At 30.8% G+C, this 16,352-nt stretch overlaps 3 protein-coding genes across 3 annotated transcripts in view; 1 reads left to right on the plus strand and 2 right to left on the minus strand.

Moving 5' to 3' along the window:
- The window catches only part of qtc (GRIP domain-containing protein quick-to-court), an 11,875-nt gene extending 7,112 nt beyond the window's left edge, over window positions 1–4,763 (plus strand). The window contains exons 4-9 of the mRNA XM_018548356.1: window positions 506–787; window positions 1,450–1,998; window positions 2,079–2,315; window positions 2,398–2,493; window positions 3,133–3,234; window positions 4,554–4,763. Coding sequence (XP_018403858.1) covers window positions 506–787; window positions 1,450–1,998; window positions 2,079–2,315; window positions 2,398–2,493; window positions 3,133–3,234; window positions 4,554–4,763 — 1,476 coding nt within the window. The remainder of the gene's footprint in view (window positions 1–505; window positions 788–1,449; window positions 1,999–2,078; window positions 2,316–2,397; window positions 2,494–3,132; window positions 3,235–4,553) is intronic.
- A 2,428-nt stretch (window positions 4,764–7,191) lies between these two features.
- On the minus strand, window positions 7,192–8,665 carry LOC108780605 (60S ribosomal protein L11). Its single transcript, XM_018548366.1, has 5 exons — window positions 8,662–8,665; window positions 8,109–8,282; window positions 7,878–8,027; window positions 7,652–7,799; window positions 7,192–7,346 (listed from the first exon to the last, which is right to left on the minus strand). Exons 2-5 carry the CDS (start codon window positions 8,187–8,189, stop codon window positions 7,219–7,221), a joined length of 507 nt encoding a protein of 168 aa, XP_018403868.1. The 5' UTR covers window positions 8,190–8,282; window positions 8,662–8,665; the 3' UTR covers window positions 7,192–7,218.
- Window positions 8,666–12,149: 3,484 nt separating this feature from the next.
- On the minus strand, window positions 12,150–15,732 carry LOC108780577 (uncharacterized). The gene is made up of 12 exons (XM_018548331.1): window positions 15,590–15,732; window positions 15,337–15,464; window positions 15,069–15,262; window positions 14,803–14,885; window positions 14,537–14,583; window positions 14,303–14,451; window positions 14,025–14,094; window positions 13,750–13,952; window positions 13,448–13,625; window positions 13,177–13,378; window positions 12,361–12,527; window positions 12,150–12,235 (listed from the first exon to the last, which is right to left on the minus strand). Exons 1-12 carry the CDS (start codon window positions 15,730–15,732, stop codon window positions 12,150–12,152), a joined length of 1,650 nt encoding a protein of 549 aa, XP_018403833.1.
- Window positions 15,733–16,352: the final 620 nt, after the last annotated feature.

Raw genomic sequence — 16,352 nt, forward strand, 5'->3', positions numbered from 1 at the left:
TATATATATATATATATATATATTATATGAACATGAAGCAACAAATACAAATAAGATTTGTATAGTACATACATAGTTCTATTCCTTATATTTCTATTCTAATACCTTTCAATTACACACATCTATTGGCATTTATTTTAACTTGCACTTTGGAAATGGCAATTTCAAGAAACTTTAAAGAGAATCTCTTATTTGATAGGTTTGCTTTAATGCTTTAAAAATACTACTGTTAAGTGCTCATTTCCATACTTCAAATAACCAGTGATTTAACTGCGCGATTGTACCTATCTATCAACGCGATATCTTTGAATCTCTTGAAAGATTTGAAGCTATTCTCATACTTTAAATAAGCACTAATGCAGCATTGTGCGATTGTATCTTTAAAATTAATACGATTTTATATCGTAAGCGGCATTGTACATTATCTATTCTATTCTACTCATCTGTTTTAATAATGAATTGAGCTAACGGATGTTGTTAATAAAAAATGATTTACCGTTTACAGAGTCTCTCACTGACACCGGTGAGGCCGCGGCCAGGTCACGCGGCCTCTGGAGGAACGACAGCAGCAGGAGTCAACGACGACAGCGATGCCGAGAGCGTGAAGAGTTATAGCAGTGCTTGCAGTACAGCGAGTGCCTGTGAACATGCCTCCTTTGCGTTGAACGGCACCACCTGGTCTGGTCGATCGCGAAAATATGTCGTGCATTGCTCGAATTATGTCGGTGATAGCGAACAATACCTCACGCCTACTCAAAGAGCGGCTAAACAAGTTCGAAAGTTTCAGGTAATTAACATCTTTACAATAAAAACAACTGCATTTTATTCGTCATTCATTTTGCTCTTCAATTTTTCTGTGCCTTAACAATATATTACAGTCGAACGCATTATACACAATGTACCCTATTTATGGAATTGAAAATATTATTCGTGATTCTCTGTCTTAAAAATCATAATTTTTGTAGACTATTAATAATCAATTAATCTAGAATTAACTAGTAAGGCTCATACGGTCATTTATATCGTAAAAAATGACTTGAATTGAAATTTTTTTGAATTTTACACAATGTGCAGGTTGCGATCTAAAATATACTTTTAATCAGAAAAAATGATTTTAAATACTTTCCAAAGGAAAATGACACAAAATATAAGGCCAGTTTTTAGGGGTAATACAACACCATAACAGAATTTAATATTAATATATTTAAAGAATTTGAAACAAGCACAATTTGTAACAAGCTTTAAATCAATTTATATATAATACTGTAATAAATATAATTAATTTTTAAATACACAATTTTCTTTTTTCTTCTAAACAATTTTATTTTTTTTTACTTGTGTCATTACTTTTCTTGTTGGTATATATGCAAATGTACATTTAATTATTATAATTTTATTTTTTCCTTGGTAAAATTACGCGGTTATTGATATCTCTATTTTCATGTTCAGGCTCTATTGAAGGAAGCGCGCAAAGAAATCGATGAGAAGGACCGGGAAATCTTGCGTTTGACGAAGGAGGTTGTAGAGTTGAGGTTGTATAAGGCCTCTCTAAACAGTCCGGATGAAAGAACGGATAGCAGCGATGCTCTTACCGTGCGTGAGAACAATCCTTTCTCACCGGAGTCGCCGAGCAAGGATCTTCCTGATGAAGGTGCCGCGGAGAAATCCATCGCCAGTCCGGAAACTCCGGAGAAGCGTGCGCACACAGATCTCACCTCGTCATTAGCTGACTCCGGACACTTCGAAGATGGTTCCGTCCATTCGAAAGACTCCGTATGCCTGCCTGAATCGCAGCCGGAGATTACTGTTAGCACGATAACGGATGCTAATACAGTATCCAATGATATTGTTTCTGATGCCAGTCCTGTGACACCAACAAGTGCAGAACGAGACGAAGAGAGGCGTCGATTAGTTAGTCATTACGAAAATAGAATCGAGGATATGCATAGACGGCATGTTGACGAACTGCAGGAGCTCAAACAAAAACACAATGATAAAGTAGAGTCTTTCATTCAATTAGTTTTAATGTTTGCCTCTTTATTGTTCTTGATAATAAAAAGTTATTTTTCATATTATAGGTGGAAAGCTTATTAAATCAACTGTCTGAGGTCAACACTCGATACTGTGAAGTGCGGCCGGCTATGGATATCGCTGAGACTCGTGCACGTGAATTAGAAACGGAATTAGAGGCTGTGAAGACTGAGCTTAATGAACAGAAAACGCTTTTGAATGAGCAAGAAGAGAGAAATAAGCAAATGTACCTGAAAATGTATGCCAAAGGTCAAGAAGCCGCGCGTATTGAACAAGCCGATCAGGTACAATTAATATATCGAAAATAAATGTAAGGATGAAAAATATAAGCAAGATCGACATTGAATATTTTTCATAAAATTACAGATATTCGTGCAAGCACATCAATCACCGCCTAAAGTCACCGTTGCAGAATTGCTTCAACAGCTTACTATCACACAAGCTGAGTTAGAGAATATTAAGGTAAGATGTGATTTAGTCCGCAATTTTAAAAGTTCTACGTTGATTAATATAGACAGATTGATTGAAAATTTTACTCGTTTTGTACAAGATAATTTTCAATGACTACTAATATTTTTCAAATAGAATTATTAGTATGATTTTTAAGCGTTTTAAACATCAGAGTTATTAATGATAATTTTTTTCAGTGAATTTATCATGTTCGTTGTCATTAACGAGCTTTCATATTATTAGTTTGCATTGCGATATTTGCACACACTAAGTTTTCTATTAGTTCGACATTTGCATTCTTATTTTCCTTGCTTAATCATTAGAATGTCTTTTATACTTTCTAGATGCAATCTACCTGAAGTATAATGAAATTCGTATAATAACTGATTTTCTCACGATTGAAAGAAAGAGCAAGATTTGCTAGTGATTAATTATGCTAACATAATAACACGCCTAATGAGATGAATTTCAGGCGCGTTTTTTTTACATAGTCCAATCAGCTTTTACATTTGTTTCGCAGGCATTGTTTATTCATTTCTCACATTTATTACACTTATCAGACGTGTACATCACATTTCGAGCATTCTCGTAGTTCACAATACTCTCGTACTAACGATGTGCCACTTTTTTTGGTCGCCGCTCACACTCCAGGACACAAGCTACTCGCCTGAACCTCACATTTCAGCCGAACGTAACCAAAGTTTATTAAGCGCTCAGGAGGCTGTTTCTCTCTGGGTCCTTGGCACACGTAAGGTCTGTATCTTAACTCGGCTGCTACGTGATGACGCAACTCTCATCCACTTTTTATCGCCCATAAAGTAGCAGTTGTTCGCATATATGATGCACCGGTTCTATCAATGTTTTACTGCATCAAGAGCTGATATTTCGACACACAAATGTAACATTTGTCATGGTTTCCCCTCTTATAAATTCCGAAATTAGATAAATAGATTGGTATGTATGTCTGTGTGAACATCTCTCTTTTGTAACTTGTTTAAATAATTTATTATTTTGTAACTTCCCAGATAGCAAAATGTTTAAGTTCAGAATGTGTCGACAGAGTTTGCTCTGACATGCTATACCAGCATATTGATGGTAGAAACCGAGCAGAATTTTACACATTCGAGCAATTTGATGGCAGATTGGTAGCAGAAGTCGAGTTGCAACTTCTGTTCAGTTTCTGCAACCAATTTTTGGACGTAGCATGTCATCAGGTTTTGTTATATTCTAGTGGCAGTCTGTCGACATTGTCAAATATTACAGATTATGTGTGAAATTTTTTTCCCTTTCTGCTGTTAGAAATCGATAGCTTACTCGTTCTGCTCAAGTCCATCTTCGCAGGCTTAACTATTTGAGTTATTAATTGCATAAGTGTTATTTCAGAGTAATCGTCACACATTCACAAGTGAAAAAAGTTATGTTAATCCTTTGGGGACAAATTTTGTATATAAGTTATCATAGGAAATCAGTTCTTGAATAAATAAGGGCGTGTGGAAAAGAGCACGATTGCGCTCCTCTTTTTTTTTCTTTACATTCGCGTTAGTGAATGCTTGCTGCAACAATTGCATGCGGTCTATAAAGCACAAATGTAGATGGTTTATACTTCTATACGTTGCTCTTAGATCGGGTGATGTTATCCAGTGCACTTGGAAGAAACAGCCTCTTATATCTTCGGGCAATGTAAGTTTTGCACGAGCTTACAGGCAATGCACGCTTTCACCATATTGCATACAAACTTGTATACTATATATATATTTGAATCTAGATAGATCGATTAATTCTACTTAATATTAACTCATTAAAATATATTGCGTTGTCTTAATATAAAATTGATGTATACATACTTTTTAATTATATATGTATTCTATAATATTTATAATTGTTAAAAATTATATCTACACAATATGTTAAATTTTGGAAATAGGACATACAAATATGTCTAGATTCAAATTTGATAAAACATAATTATATGTACACAAACAATTATACATTTTCCAATTGTACACTTAATTTACACACACAAAATATTTTAATTTAATTCTTTAACGAATATATCGTTTTGTTTTGATTAGGCAATGTATAGGCGTATTGTAGAGGCGAGAAGCAGTCAGGGTACTCTTGATCCAGAAATTACTCTTCAGTTCCTCAAGTCAGCGATCTACTATTTTCTAACCGATAAGGAGAATCATCACGGTCACTTAAATGCTATTGAAAGTATCTTGGGTTTCACGGACGCAGAAAGACACAACATCGATAGATACTATCGATCGGCGAGGAAATAATATTTTTTTTAAATTTGTAATATAGAAAGTTATATCATTATTAACTGGTGTTATACATTATCAGATTTAACACCTAAATTTTTCGAAATTTTAATTTTGTTTGGTGTTTTTAAAGTAAACATTTTTAATATGTTTAAAAAATTTGTTTTAAAGTCGATAACTATTCGAAATGTATATCATAAAAGCAACTTACTCTTCTTACAAAAATTGCTAGCTAATCTATAAAAATATATGTATGGTGTTTAATTTGTAAATATAGCTGACAATTTTAGGAGATTTTACTTTGATATTTAAATTTTTGGGATTTAACAGAGTAAATTATATACATACAGCTTGAATAGACTGAATTCATTTATAACTATATGTAATATCAGTGCTCTGCGATGGCCATGTATTACAAATTAATATCACGCGTATCGCATGACTTGTGTGCTCTAAATTAGTAGATAAATATCATAGTTATATTTAAAAAAATTATATCTAGTTATTGAAAATATTTCACTCTTAATAATAATTATGTATGCATTGTGTGTGCATCATAAATATATTTCAAAATTAAGCAAAAAAATATGTGATATATATATATGACAAGCTGCTAAGAAGAGTTTCAAATCGAAAATTTATCTTTATGTAATTATTTGAAATGCATGCCCATCCTTATACGAATGTAAAAAAAGTTGCATATATCTTCTCGTTATCACATGGAAATCCTCGAATATAGATAAATACATTATTTATATATTTACTTGTTATAAATGAAATATATATCTATATACACATATACATATATATATATATATATATCAGGATAATTATCAAAGATTTGTCCATCTTTCAAATTTTCAAGTATTTATGAGAGTGATTTTGAAGACAAATGGTCAATGGAAATCATTTTCTTGCACATATGCATAATTCTGAATTATCTTGTATATATTATTTATATCAAAGTCTGGTGACATGACGTCCAGATAAGGTAACAATATGGAGACTGAAGGATATATCTTGCCTTTTTATCTGCTCGTAGCTTCAAGTTAAGTAGGTCGTGGAAAGTTATACAAGTGCAATGCAATTAACTATTAGTGGACGTCAATAAGCATATTTCCTATGTCTTTTTATAATTATAATTATTCCTTTTTTATGGGGTGTTTTTGTGTATTTAAATTAAAACCAAAGAATAGTGAGACAGTTAATTATTGTGAATAAAAATGTTGGATTATAAATTAAGTTTAATACTTGGCACCAACTACCGGATTAAAGTTACATTTTGTTATTGAAGTTTTTTTGAAGTTGTTTAGTAACAAAAATATCGTAACTTAGATATAATTGATCTTTTTGTTTTTAAATCTTTATGTTATGAAATGAAATTAGCATTATATTATGATATAAAATCAATATAAATAAAAACGATAATTTCTTTAGCACTAAGATTTTTGTAACTTTGAATAAAATTGGTCTGAAAAGTGTATGTCTAAGGTGCCAATAAGTACGAACATTTATAGCACATACAGATCGCTTTTTTAAGCAACATAATTCTCGTAATCAATGTTTTATAAATCAAGAAACAGAAATATATTGACAGTAATATCTAAACGTCCAACGTCAAGAAAAAATATATTGTATAGTTTCATATAATATATAAGTGCAATGACACATTTCTCTAACTTTGAGATTGTAGACAATGTTCATTTTATAAATAAAGTTCCTTTATGTGAGTGTTATAATATTTGTTAGGCCTAAGTAAACTCGATTATAAGTAATAAAACTCGAATGTCATTCCATCGAAAATAATAAGAAATAATATTAAAAATAAACGCATTTGACATTTTAGCTACATTCAGTTTTGCAAATCAGAAATATCCGTATTTGTTTTATCCTTTTTCACCAAATTAGTGAATACAGGATAGAATGACTGTGGATGTCTTCGATCTGCAAAACCAAACGCAGCTTTTAAATAAAATATGAGCGTGATCTTGTTTCTGATACAATATTTCCTATAAATTTAACAATTATGTATAATAAATTTCGTCTGTTTTACTTGTTTCTTCTTTTTACACTTAATAAGAAACATTATGTCTCCTTACTTTATTTTCACATCATTAGTGTTTTAATTGTATTGCAAAATATGGAAAGAAATAAAATTTTAAAGCTTTAATTAATTTTTTTTCCTTGTTCCAAAAATCACAGTTTCACTAAGGATGAGTCCACAACCTCGCTTAAGAGGCCCTAAGACGTAAGAAATTGACCAATCACAAATTATTTTTCTCGCATTCAACTATGATTAGTTAATTTCTTATGACTTTACGGTTTAGGGCCTCTTAAAGAGCGAGATTGTGGACGCAGTCTAATTATTTAACTAAGTATGAAAATGTATAAGGTTTAAGTATATTACTAAAGAATATAAAAACAATTTTTTTTAGATTATTTACTAAATTGTATAATACAAAATACATATGTATTACTTTCTTCCTGTTATAATTATGCCATCGTATTTTTGTTGAAACCACTTGATTGCGTCTTCTTTGGTAAGCCTGTGTTGGAAACCAACTTTACCAGTTTTCCTTCTTCTGTGAGCTACATTAAATCCTATAAATTGAATATATAATTTATATTTGCATTATCCTTCATTCTATAACATTTTTATTATCCTTTTAATATGTATTCATATATATATATATATATATATATATATGTTTAATTTAAGTGTAGTCTCAATTAAGTAACACATCCAGTAAAATAAAGTGGGTATGAGTTGCAAATATGAAACATTTTCTCTAGCACGTTTCAAATGTATAGACACCACTATAAGACAAGGGTATCTATGATGCAAATTGTGCAATATTTTATACATTCAATAATACATATAATAAAAATCGATAATCATTACTAACCTGGACGTCCCAATACAACGTAGAAATCTAATCCATAAATACCGATACTAGGATCATATTTGATTCCCAAGTCGATATGTTCTTGAATACCAAAACCAAAGTTTCCAGTGCAAGAAAAGTTTTCTTTTCTCAATTCATATTCACGTACCTGTAATTAAATAATGCATTAGGATCATACATAGTACAGATGCAAATTATATAGGTATATAAAAATTTTAATTTTTACCTTTAAACCACGCTCCAGAATCTCTTCAGCTTTAGCACCACGTACAGTACAATGAACAGCTATTTTCTCATTACGACGAATACCGAATGAACGTACTGTATACCGAGCCTTGGAAAATACTGGTTGCTGACCGGTCAGTTGTTCCAAGACCTGTATGAAAGATTATTGTAAGTTTACAGATGCACAACTGTGAGAAATATTTTTATTAAAATAAAATCTTATAAAATCTACCTTGGCAGCACGCGTCAAGCGATCACCAGATTCGCCTACACAAATATTTAAGCATAACTTCCGGATTCGGACTTCACGCATTATATTCTTGGATGCATCTTTAGGCTCCTTCTTCGGTTTCGTCTTCTTTTCGATTTTCTTCCCGGTCTTTTTTTCGGGTGCTTTCTTTAACTCCTACAATTGAAGTAATTATACATTTAGACAGTTTATTATTAACTCATGAAGTAGTATTTTAATTTAGTCAGCGTTAATAAAATACATTCTTATAATAAATTATGATAAACTGTCTACACATTAATTAAATATTTTTTAATGAAAACACAAAAACTATTACACATATATGATAAAACCGATTAAAAACAAGTGTGTTCTTATCCGTTTATCACATCGATAGGTTTAAATATTGATACTTTAGGTGAAAAATAAACATTATTAATAACTCATGACAGTTTTAGTTATCTCTACATTATAATTATATTTAATAGAAATAAATGATGTAAGAGATGCATAAAGATTAAGAGAAATTCCTTCAAGGCAAGAGAAGTAAACTCACCGCCATTTTGAAGAAAAGAAGTGAAAAGAACTGAGAAATCAGAATGCTCAGTGCTGCCTGCCGCACTGAATTGACGCCAGTGGCGCTACTAGCGCTGAACCGGCGAAACAATTTATTAGGATGCGGTCGAGTTGTCACTACGAATCCTTTGAAGCGTTTCTTGATTGGTCAATTTGTAAAATTCTTTCTTTTGATTGGTCAATCAAACGTAATCATCATCATTCGCGTAATGAGTATTGTGTTTTAAAAGATTTTAATAAAAACACTGCAACGGTCGCGCAGCGTTCAATTATAATTCAAAGCTAATGGCAGGCATTTATTCGAAATTAAAATTGAATAATTTTGGCAATCAAAAATTGGTTCCCAAATTCCTGTTGGTTTGAAATATAATATTGAAAGTGTTTCGATTCGATCTTACTCCATGAAATTCAATCATGAAACCGCTTTCCACTTTTTCGAATAGTGCCAACTTTATTAGAAATATATAGTATTAAGAACACACACATCGTGAAAAAAAAAAAAACGAAAACTTAAGAAGATAGAGAGGAGTTCCTTGTGCTCTTTTCTCTGTCCTAACTGAACGTAATTGTGCGCTATAACAAATAGTATTTACGAATCGATTATCCGATTATAAGAAGCGTGTAGCGCCTTAATTATGTAAATAACTGCTCTTGGAGAAACGACATTTATCGATGTGATCGTAAAATACGCTAACGATTATAAAATACCACGTGCACCACGTACAGAGAATCGTAGTGTATCTGCAGATAAAGTCGAGAATCGTGTAGTATATATAAAGCGATTGAGAAGATTAGATTCTCGTCGAAACTTTAGTTTCCTTTCGAAGATCTTTCTCGTAACGTGAGACTGCGAATACGCTTACATTGATTTCTGCCAAGAGTCGAATATCGATCGATATCATACATCATCCTATGAAAGATGGATGAATTAAGAAGATTCATTCTATAATATTGAACTTGCAATTTTCAAAGTTGATATTTATTCACAAAAATGAATTTAGCACCAAAATTTAGCACAATTTTGTAACAGCTTTCAATAATAATAATTCAGCAAAAAATCGTATTGAGATGAATAATATTACAGTTTAATGCGATCTTTATTGAGTTGTTATCGTTATCAAAAGATATTAAAAAAATTGTAGTATAAATGATGGGCCGGTTTTTTGTGGACGAGTGTAGTTTAAGGTTCGTTAATTTTTTATGATTCATTTGCTTTTAACAGGATGAAAGATATTGGAATAGTTAAAACAAGCGCGAGATAAAATATTATTGGAAAAAGAGAGTATGTGTGTATGTTTCATTTTAGTGCAACCGCAATTACAAAACTGCCGGTTAAACAGTTGAAACAGAAGCACTTAGGAAAGAATATCAGCGTAAATATTGTAATCCATCGCACAGATCGAATTGCGAAACTAAGACTGTCCGAAACATGGAACAACACAAATTATATATATGACGAAAAGTTTAGTTAAAAAGAAAGGCCATCTCGACGATTCTAAGATTTGTATACGTCAAAGAAACGATCTACCGAGAAATATGTATACATTCACGAAAAATAAAAAGAACAAAATTACGATGCGGTAGAACTGCAATGAATGTCTACACTGTCTTAAAATTACTGTCTTAAAACCCATTAAGACACCTCTCTTTTCAGAAAACATTTTTCAGTATCCTTTAATATTTATCATCTTTTAAATTTAAATCGTCAATTTATCGAAAAATCTATCTAAAACAGATTTTGCTAAAAACTGCTACAAACTTTTTGACTTTTGTCAAAAAACTACCAACAGAAACATAACGAAATTTATTAATAGATAGATATATAGTGGCAGAAACTGCGGGTAAATTCATTTTAATTATGTATTTAAATTTTGGTGCTGTCCAAGATTTATAATTCTTGGCATCGACTTGACGTGCATTGACATATCTATGCCTAAATTTTGTTGTTTATTCTTAATTAAAACAGAGAAAAACAATAGACATGAATATCGATACTTATATATCCGTTTACAAGTGTTTATTTAAAACATAAACTATTAAGTATATATTTTAAATATTCTCTTCTATAATCTAAATGGCCTCGCCGTAGATGACCAAACGGAACTGCGGTAAGCGCGGTAGACAGGGCGGATCAGAATGCCAGCTGAGACGGTTGGTGGCCAGGTACTACGCACACGGAAAGTTCGATCTCGCTATATTCGAGAACCAACTCCAACCTCTACCCCAATCCCACTCCACTGTCCTCTTCCTCATCATTCACATCCTCTCCCTCTTCCTCCTCCTCATCATCTCCACATTCTCACCCCCGTCCTCAGGTAAAAAGGGAACCTCCTTCACCCTCTTGCGAAGTAGGCAACCCACTATGAGTGTATTGCCCCGCTCCCAGGAGCAGGGAGATCCAAGCCCTCTCTCGCATTGTAAAGGTGTGGAGAAAGTAAATTTAGAAATAAATATTAATAGCACAAAACATTAAACACGTTCAATTTTCTTTGTTCCCTTCACCTTCTTTCCTCTCAGAAACTCTGTATAATGAAATTGCCTTCACCGACCGGATTCTGACAGAGTCTCGAAAAAGAGAGAAGAAAAGGGAAGCGAAGTGGCCGCTAATCATTTCTATTATGCCAGAGGAGTCAAGGCTCCACCCCACGCGTCTTCTCAGTTGTAAACATAAGTTGTTAGAACGTTAAAAATACCGTCGCCTAGACGCGACAATCATCAATATTTCTTGTTTTAATTTTTTCAATATATCTCTTTAATGACTTAATTTTTTAGCACCTAATCATTTAATTAAGTCATGAGCATAAACAGAATCAGGCTAAATGCAAAATAAAAACTACAAAATATAATTAAATACAAAAATTATTTATTATTTTATATTCTAACTACGCTAGAAGTAACTTATTGCTGATTTCAATATCTGTATAAATATTTATACATATATTTATAATTTCTCTTAAATACATAAAATAAACATTCATCTTTTTGTCTTCTTATTAAATTAAAATATCGCAATTTTTATAATAGACAAACAACGGTCTCTAACGTGAAAAAATAAATACATACTCATAAATACGAAAAAATTAATTTATGATATATGTATAACATACAAACGAATATTGCGCATTAGATCTTTCTCTGTTTCATTAAAATATCGAAGGTTTTAACACAAGGTATATTACTAAATAATTATTAAAACATTAAAAACATTAAAACATAAAGTACTTCACTAAATAATAGTAACAATAATAATTAAAAAACATTGTAATCATTTTTCCTCAAAGTTGCTAAAAGTTAATATTATCTCGCATTTTTCTTCTCCCATGAACACATTAAAAATAAGAAAATATAAAGTACCATTTATTAAAAATATTAATGAGTTCCGCGATGCAATATATATAAAACTAAAAATATTAAAAGATTAATATTATAATTTTTTAAAAATGTATGATGCTACATTAGTCATATTATTTAATTTAACTTTCCAATTCTCCAAATTCGTAAAGTACGAAAACATTCAGCCTGCTGCAGAATAAGCTTCTTTTGTGCATGCAATTCTATAAACAAATTGTGTAATTAGACTGATATAATAAGAAAATAAGTTAAAGTTACTCATAAGTTTAAAAATATGAATATAATTTTAATAGTAAATAGTAAATATTGCAAACGTTGTAACACTTACCAAGAAGTATACTAAAAACAGCAGCTGCATCTTCTGCCGTATATTCGTCCTTTGGAATAAGCTGACTCAACTTGACGCAAGGCTCCTCGAACCAAAAAACTTCTAATTGAGACAAAATATCTTCACTTGATACATTAGGTGAAATTAATGAAATTCCATCTGAGCTACTACAATAGTAAAACAATATTTTCATTATATCAAACAATTTTTTTTGTAAATGAAAAAGAATGAGATAACAATATGCTAAGTTTTATAAGAAAAAGAGCACGCGCTGTATAAAGTTATTAGTTTAACAAAATAATAATTTTATGCTTTCTTCAAACTGTCGATTTTGAATGATTTACAAATATCTGTTTACGAAAATTGTCAAATACACTTAGAATATTGTTACGTTTAGTTTTTAACTGGACAACAAAAATTCAAAATACTTGATGGGAGATCCTAAAATAGGTTTCGAAGGATGTGGCTGCTTTTCTAGTAGAACGTTTATATCTTCCAAACTTTCATCACTGTTACTTATATTTTGTAGTTTTTCTTGATCTTGCCTGTGCTCAACAGTGTTGAAATAGTATTATTTAATAGTAAAATATTAAAGTATTAAAAAATGCAAAAAATTGATGTATTAAATGTCTATAAAATATCAAAAATAATGGAAGAATATTGAGAAATTAAAGAAATTTTGAAAAATTAAAAGACATTGAGCAAAATTATATATATACTGAATAATTCTTAATAATTAAATTTCAGTAATTTCTTGAACATACATACATATATCAATAGTTTTTCTTTCATAGGTAATGAAATAGATTATTATACCTAATGTCTTCTTCTAAAGTAATCGTATGTATTCTTTCTGGTGACGGTGGTATACTCGCAGTTAAGTGAGCTATTGATATTGGCAGAATGCTGTTTGCAGGATCAGCAGCAATTGTAGTATCCATTTTCGTAAATGTACTCATATCTTTCGTAGGAAGATTTTGCTTGCTAATTGTCTCTTCTACAAGCATTGTTTCTTTCACTACAAATATAAAGTTCTTTAAAGTTTTGCATTAATGTAAATATTTAACAAACGTCTGAATATATTTACATTCTACGAAATCAGTAGGTGCAACATCCTCATCTACATTTATAAACGGTCCGGTGATGTGATCAACAAAAAGATTGCGCAAACTAGTATTCCATCGCTTAGGTAAGTATGAAGGTTCCTTGAGAAGATTTATCGCCGGTGTCAAACGTTCTATCGATTTAACTACATTATCTGATTGCTAAATATAATGGACGAATCTTGTCAGAACATCTTTAAATTTCCATTCAGATTAAATTTCTTGTTTTTAATTTTATTATGAATTTAGACAAGCATTTTTTGCAAAATATAATGTGAGAACTCACCTTGCTTTGAATCTTTATATTTTGACGCCATTTCTGAAGTTGTTTGTCAGTTAAGACAATTTTTTGATCAATAATTTTGGTTTTCTTTGAATGCTTGGCAATCACGAAGTTGGTTGAATGTAACGATTCCAATTCCATTTCTATTTGTTGTGAGGGAACTAATATTGCCGTTTTTTCCGCAGGCAATTCAGGAGTCGGTATTGCTATATCTTTTGCAAGTACTGCAATATCTTCTACAAAAGGTTCTGCAATATCTTCTAGAAGAGGTTCTGCACGTTCTGCAATATCTTCTACAAGAGGTACTGTTATATCTTCTGTAGTAGGTACACTTGCAGTTTCAAATAACTGTAAAATAATATAAAGAAAAAGAATTTAAAGTTAAATAAATTAAATAAAAAGTAACAAAAATATTTTTTTCCATTTTTTGAATAAAAAGAGAAAAAAATTATTATTGTCATAGCAAATATTCTCGTTTATCACTTCTATATGAATTCATAATATCTTCACTATATTGTAAAACAATCATTTATATCGGTTATAAATAAATACATACACGTCTTTTCTTTGTAGGTGTTTCGGGTTGAATTTGCGGTTGCCGTTTCTGCGGAGTGACAGGTACTTTTCCTTTGGATTTATGTATTCTTTTTGATATATCCACAAGCACCGGACTAATGTTTTTCTGAGATGAATGTCGATGAATCTCTGTTTATTACAGTTTAATTTAATAATACATCTGTAATAATAATACATCTGTACGTAATTCCTAATTTATCATTAATATACTTACCTTCTGTAATTGTTATATCAGCCATCTGTTTTAAAATGTTTTCCTCACTAGTGTGCAATTGTCGAAGATCACTAAAAAATCATTAACAGCAAACCATATATTATTCTTTGCATCAAAGATAATATAAATTAATTTTAAGATAATGATATAAAAATAAAGAAAAATCATAAATAAATGCATAGACTATTTCAAAAGAATTTTTACTACACTAGAATTAAGAAGTGATTAATAATAAAAAAAAAAAGATACAAGAATCAAAAACTAACAGTGAGATATTGTTATGACCCAGAAATAATTCCAACTCTTCATCATTTAAGCAACCAAAATTTAGGAGTTCCTCATCTTGCATCTATAAATAAAAAAGATTTTATTATAATCTGAATACACAATAAAAGTGAAGAAAATTTACAAAGAGCAAAAATTTGGAATTGTAAGAAATATGATATTTATTCAGAATCTAGTTAAGAAAAAGGATTTAAGAATACAAATTTGCTAATGATAAAATTATAAACCATATGAGATCTTTACTTACAGCTATTTCTAGCATGTCATGGAGATCTCCACCAGGAAGAATATGTAAGTCTTCTCTTAAAAGTTGAGTGCTAAAAAAATCTTTAGGCAGTTCTATATCAGGACATTCAATATCCTCAAAATCATCAAACCTATTTCCTTTCTTCTTTGATAATACAAAAGGGTTAAGATTTTCTTCAAATTTAAAAATATCCTCTGAAAAATAAAATGATATAGATTGACATGTAAACGGATAAAATCATTAATAAATAAATGTAGTAAAAACTCACTTTGATAATAATCAACCTGATAAGAATAAATTTTTGTTATACCATACATTAATTGTGACGACAGGTATAAACTGAATCTTTCATGTAATTTCCCATTGGAAAACTGTATCACTTCCAAAATATCATTGCTGATAATATAATACAAAATGTATAAAACAAAGTATCAAAAATGAAATTACACTTATTATAAATATAATAATGAAAATAAAGTAGTATTTAGAGTAAATAAAATAACTGATAACATATAATATACCATGTTTGTACAACGTTCATCTTCTTTATAGCATTAGAAACATAGAGTTTCTTAAATGATGCCTCACTATTCGTTGAAGCAAGCCAAGAAGCAGCAAATTTGCCTCTTTGTCGACGGGAAAGTAGATCAATTGGATAAAACATCTGAAAAATAAACCTTATTAATAAAAATAGATTTTTAGATAGCAAATAAATCATATCAAAAGAATAAATATAAAAAATAATACCGGAGAACAGTCAAAATTACCTTAATTTGGTACTGATTATCTTAATTTTGGATATTTTTGTCAAATGTAACAATGGCTCCTTTTCAGTGTCATTGACTAAAGAATATCCCAATTTTTATAATTGTTAGGCGTATTTCTTTCAGATTCGGTTTACCTTTATCGCATTTTCTTTGTTAGCGAATTATTTCTTTCATACAGAGTATAACATAACGCACCTACTTCTTCTTCTTCAAAGTTTAGATGGCCTAGATTCTGTTAAATAACGCACCTATTGAACGAATATCTTCCTCTCATCATTTTCAAAACGATGTGTTGCGCGCGGAAAGCATTAAGGCCCATTCTACAATTGCGTAAATGGCAAACCCGTGGCATATAGAAAAACGTAAGGCTGGAGTCACATTGAGCGGTAATTACAGCGGAACGGAACAACGAGACCAATCACAATCGCAGAAAGTAAAGCAGCGGAATGATTGTAGAGTTCTGATTGGTTTCACTATTCCGTTCCGCTGTAATTACCGCTCAATGTGACTCCAGCCT

The sequence above is a fragment of the Cyphomyrmex costatus genome, unplaced genomic scaffold (genome assembly GCF_001594065.2).
Source record: "Cyphomyrmex costatus isolate MS0001 unplaced genomic scaffold, Ccosl1.0 scaffold72, whole genome shotgun sequence".
Taxonomy (NCBI): domain Eukaryota; kingdom Metazoa; phylum Arthropoda; class Insecta; order Hymenoptera; family Formicidae; genus Cyphomyrmex; species Cyphomyrmex costatus.

Excerpts from the sequence above, each read along its gene's own strand:
- LOC108780605 (XM_018548366.1), bottom strand. The coding sequence starts at position 8,189 with ATGCGTGAAGTCCGAATCCGGAAGTTATGCTTAAATATTTGTGTAGGC. Across the intron at positions 8,028-8,108 it reads GCTTGACGCGTGCTGCCAAG|GTCTTGGAACAACTGACCGG; the intron begins GTAGATTTTATA and ends TCTTTCATACAG. Across the intron at positions 7,347-7,651 it reads CGTTGTATTGGGACGTCCAG|GATTTAATGTAGCTCACAGA; the intron begins GTTAGTAATGAT and ends TTCAATTTATAG.
- LOC108780577 (XM_018548331.1), bottom strand. The coding sequence starts at position 15,732 with ATGTTTTATCCAATTGATCTACTTTCCCGTCGACAAAGAGGCAAATTT. Across the intron at positions 14,886-15,068 it reads ATGACATGCTAGAAATAGCT|ATGCAAGATGAGGAACTCCT; the intron begins GTAAGTAAAGAT and ends TTTTATTTATAG. Across the intron at positions 13,953-14,024 it reads TGTAGAAGATATTGCAGAAC|CAATACCGACTCCTGAATTG; the intron begins GTGCAGAACCTC and ends CAAAAGATATAG.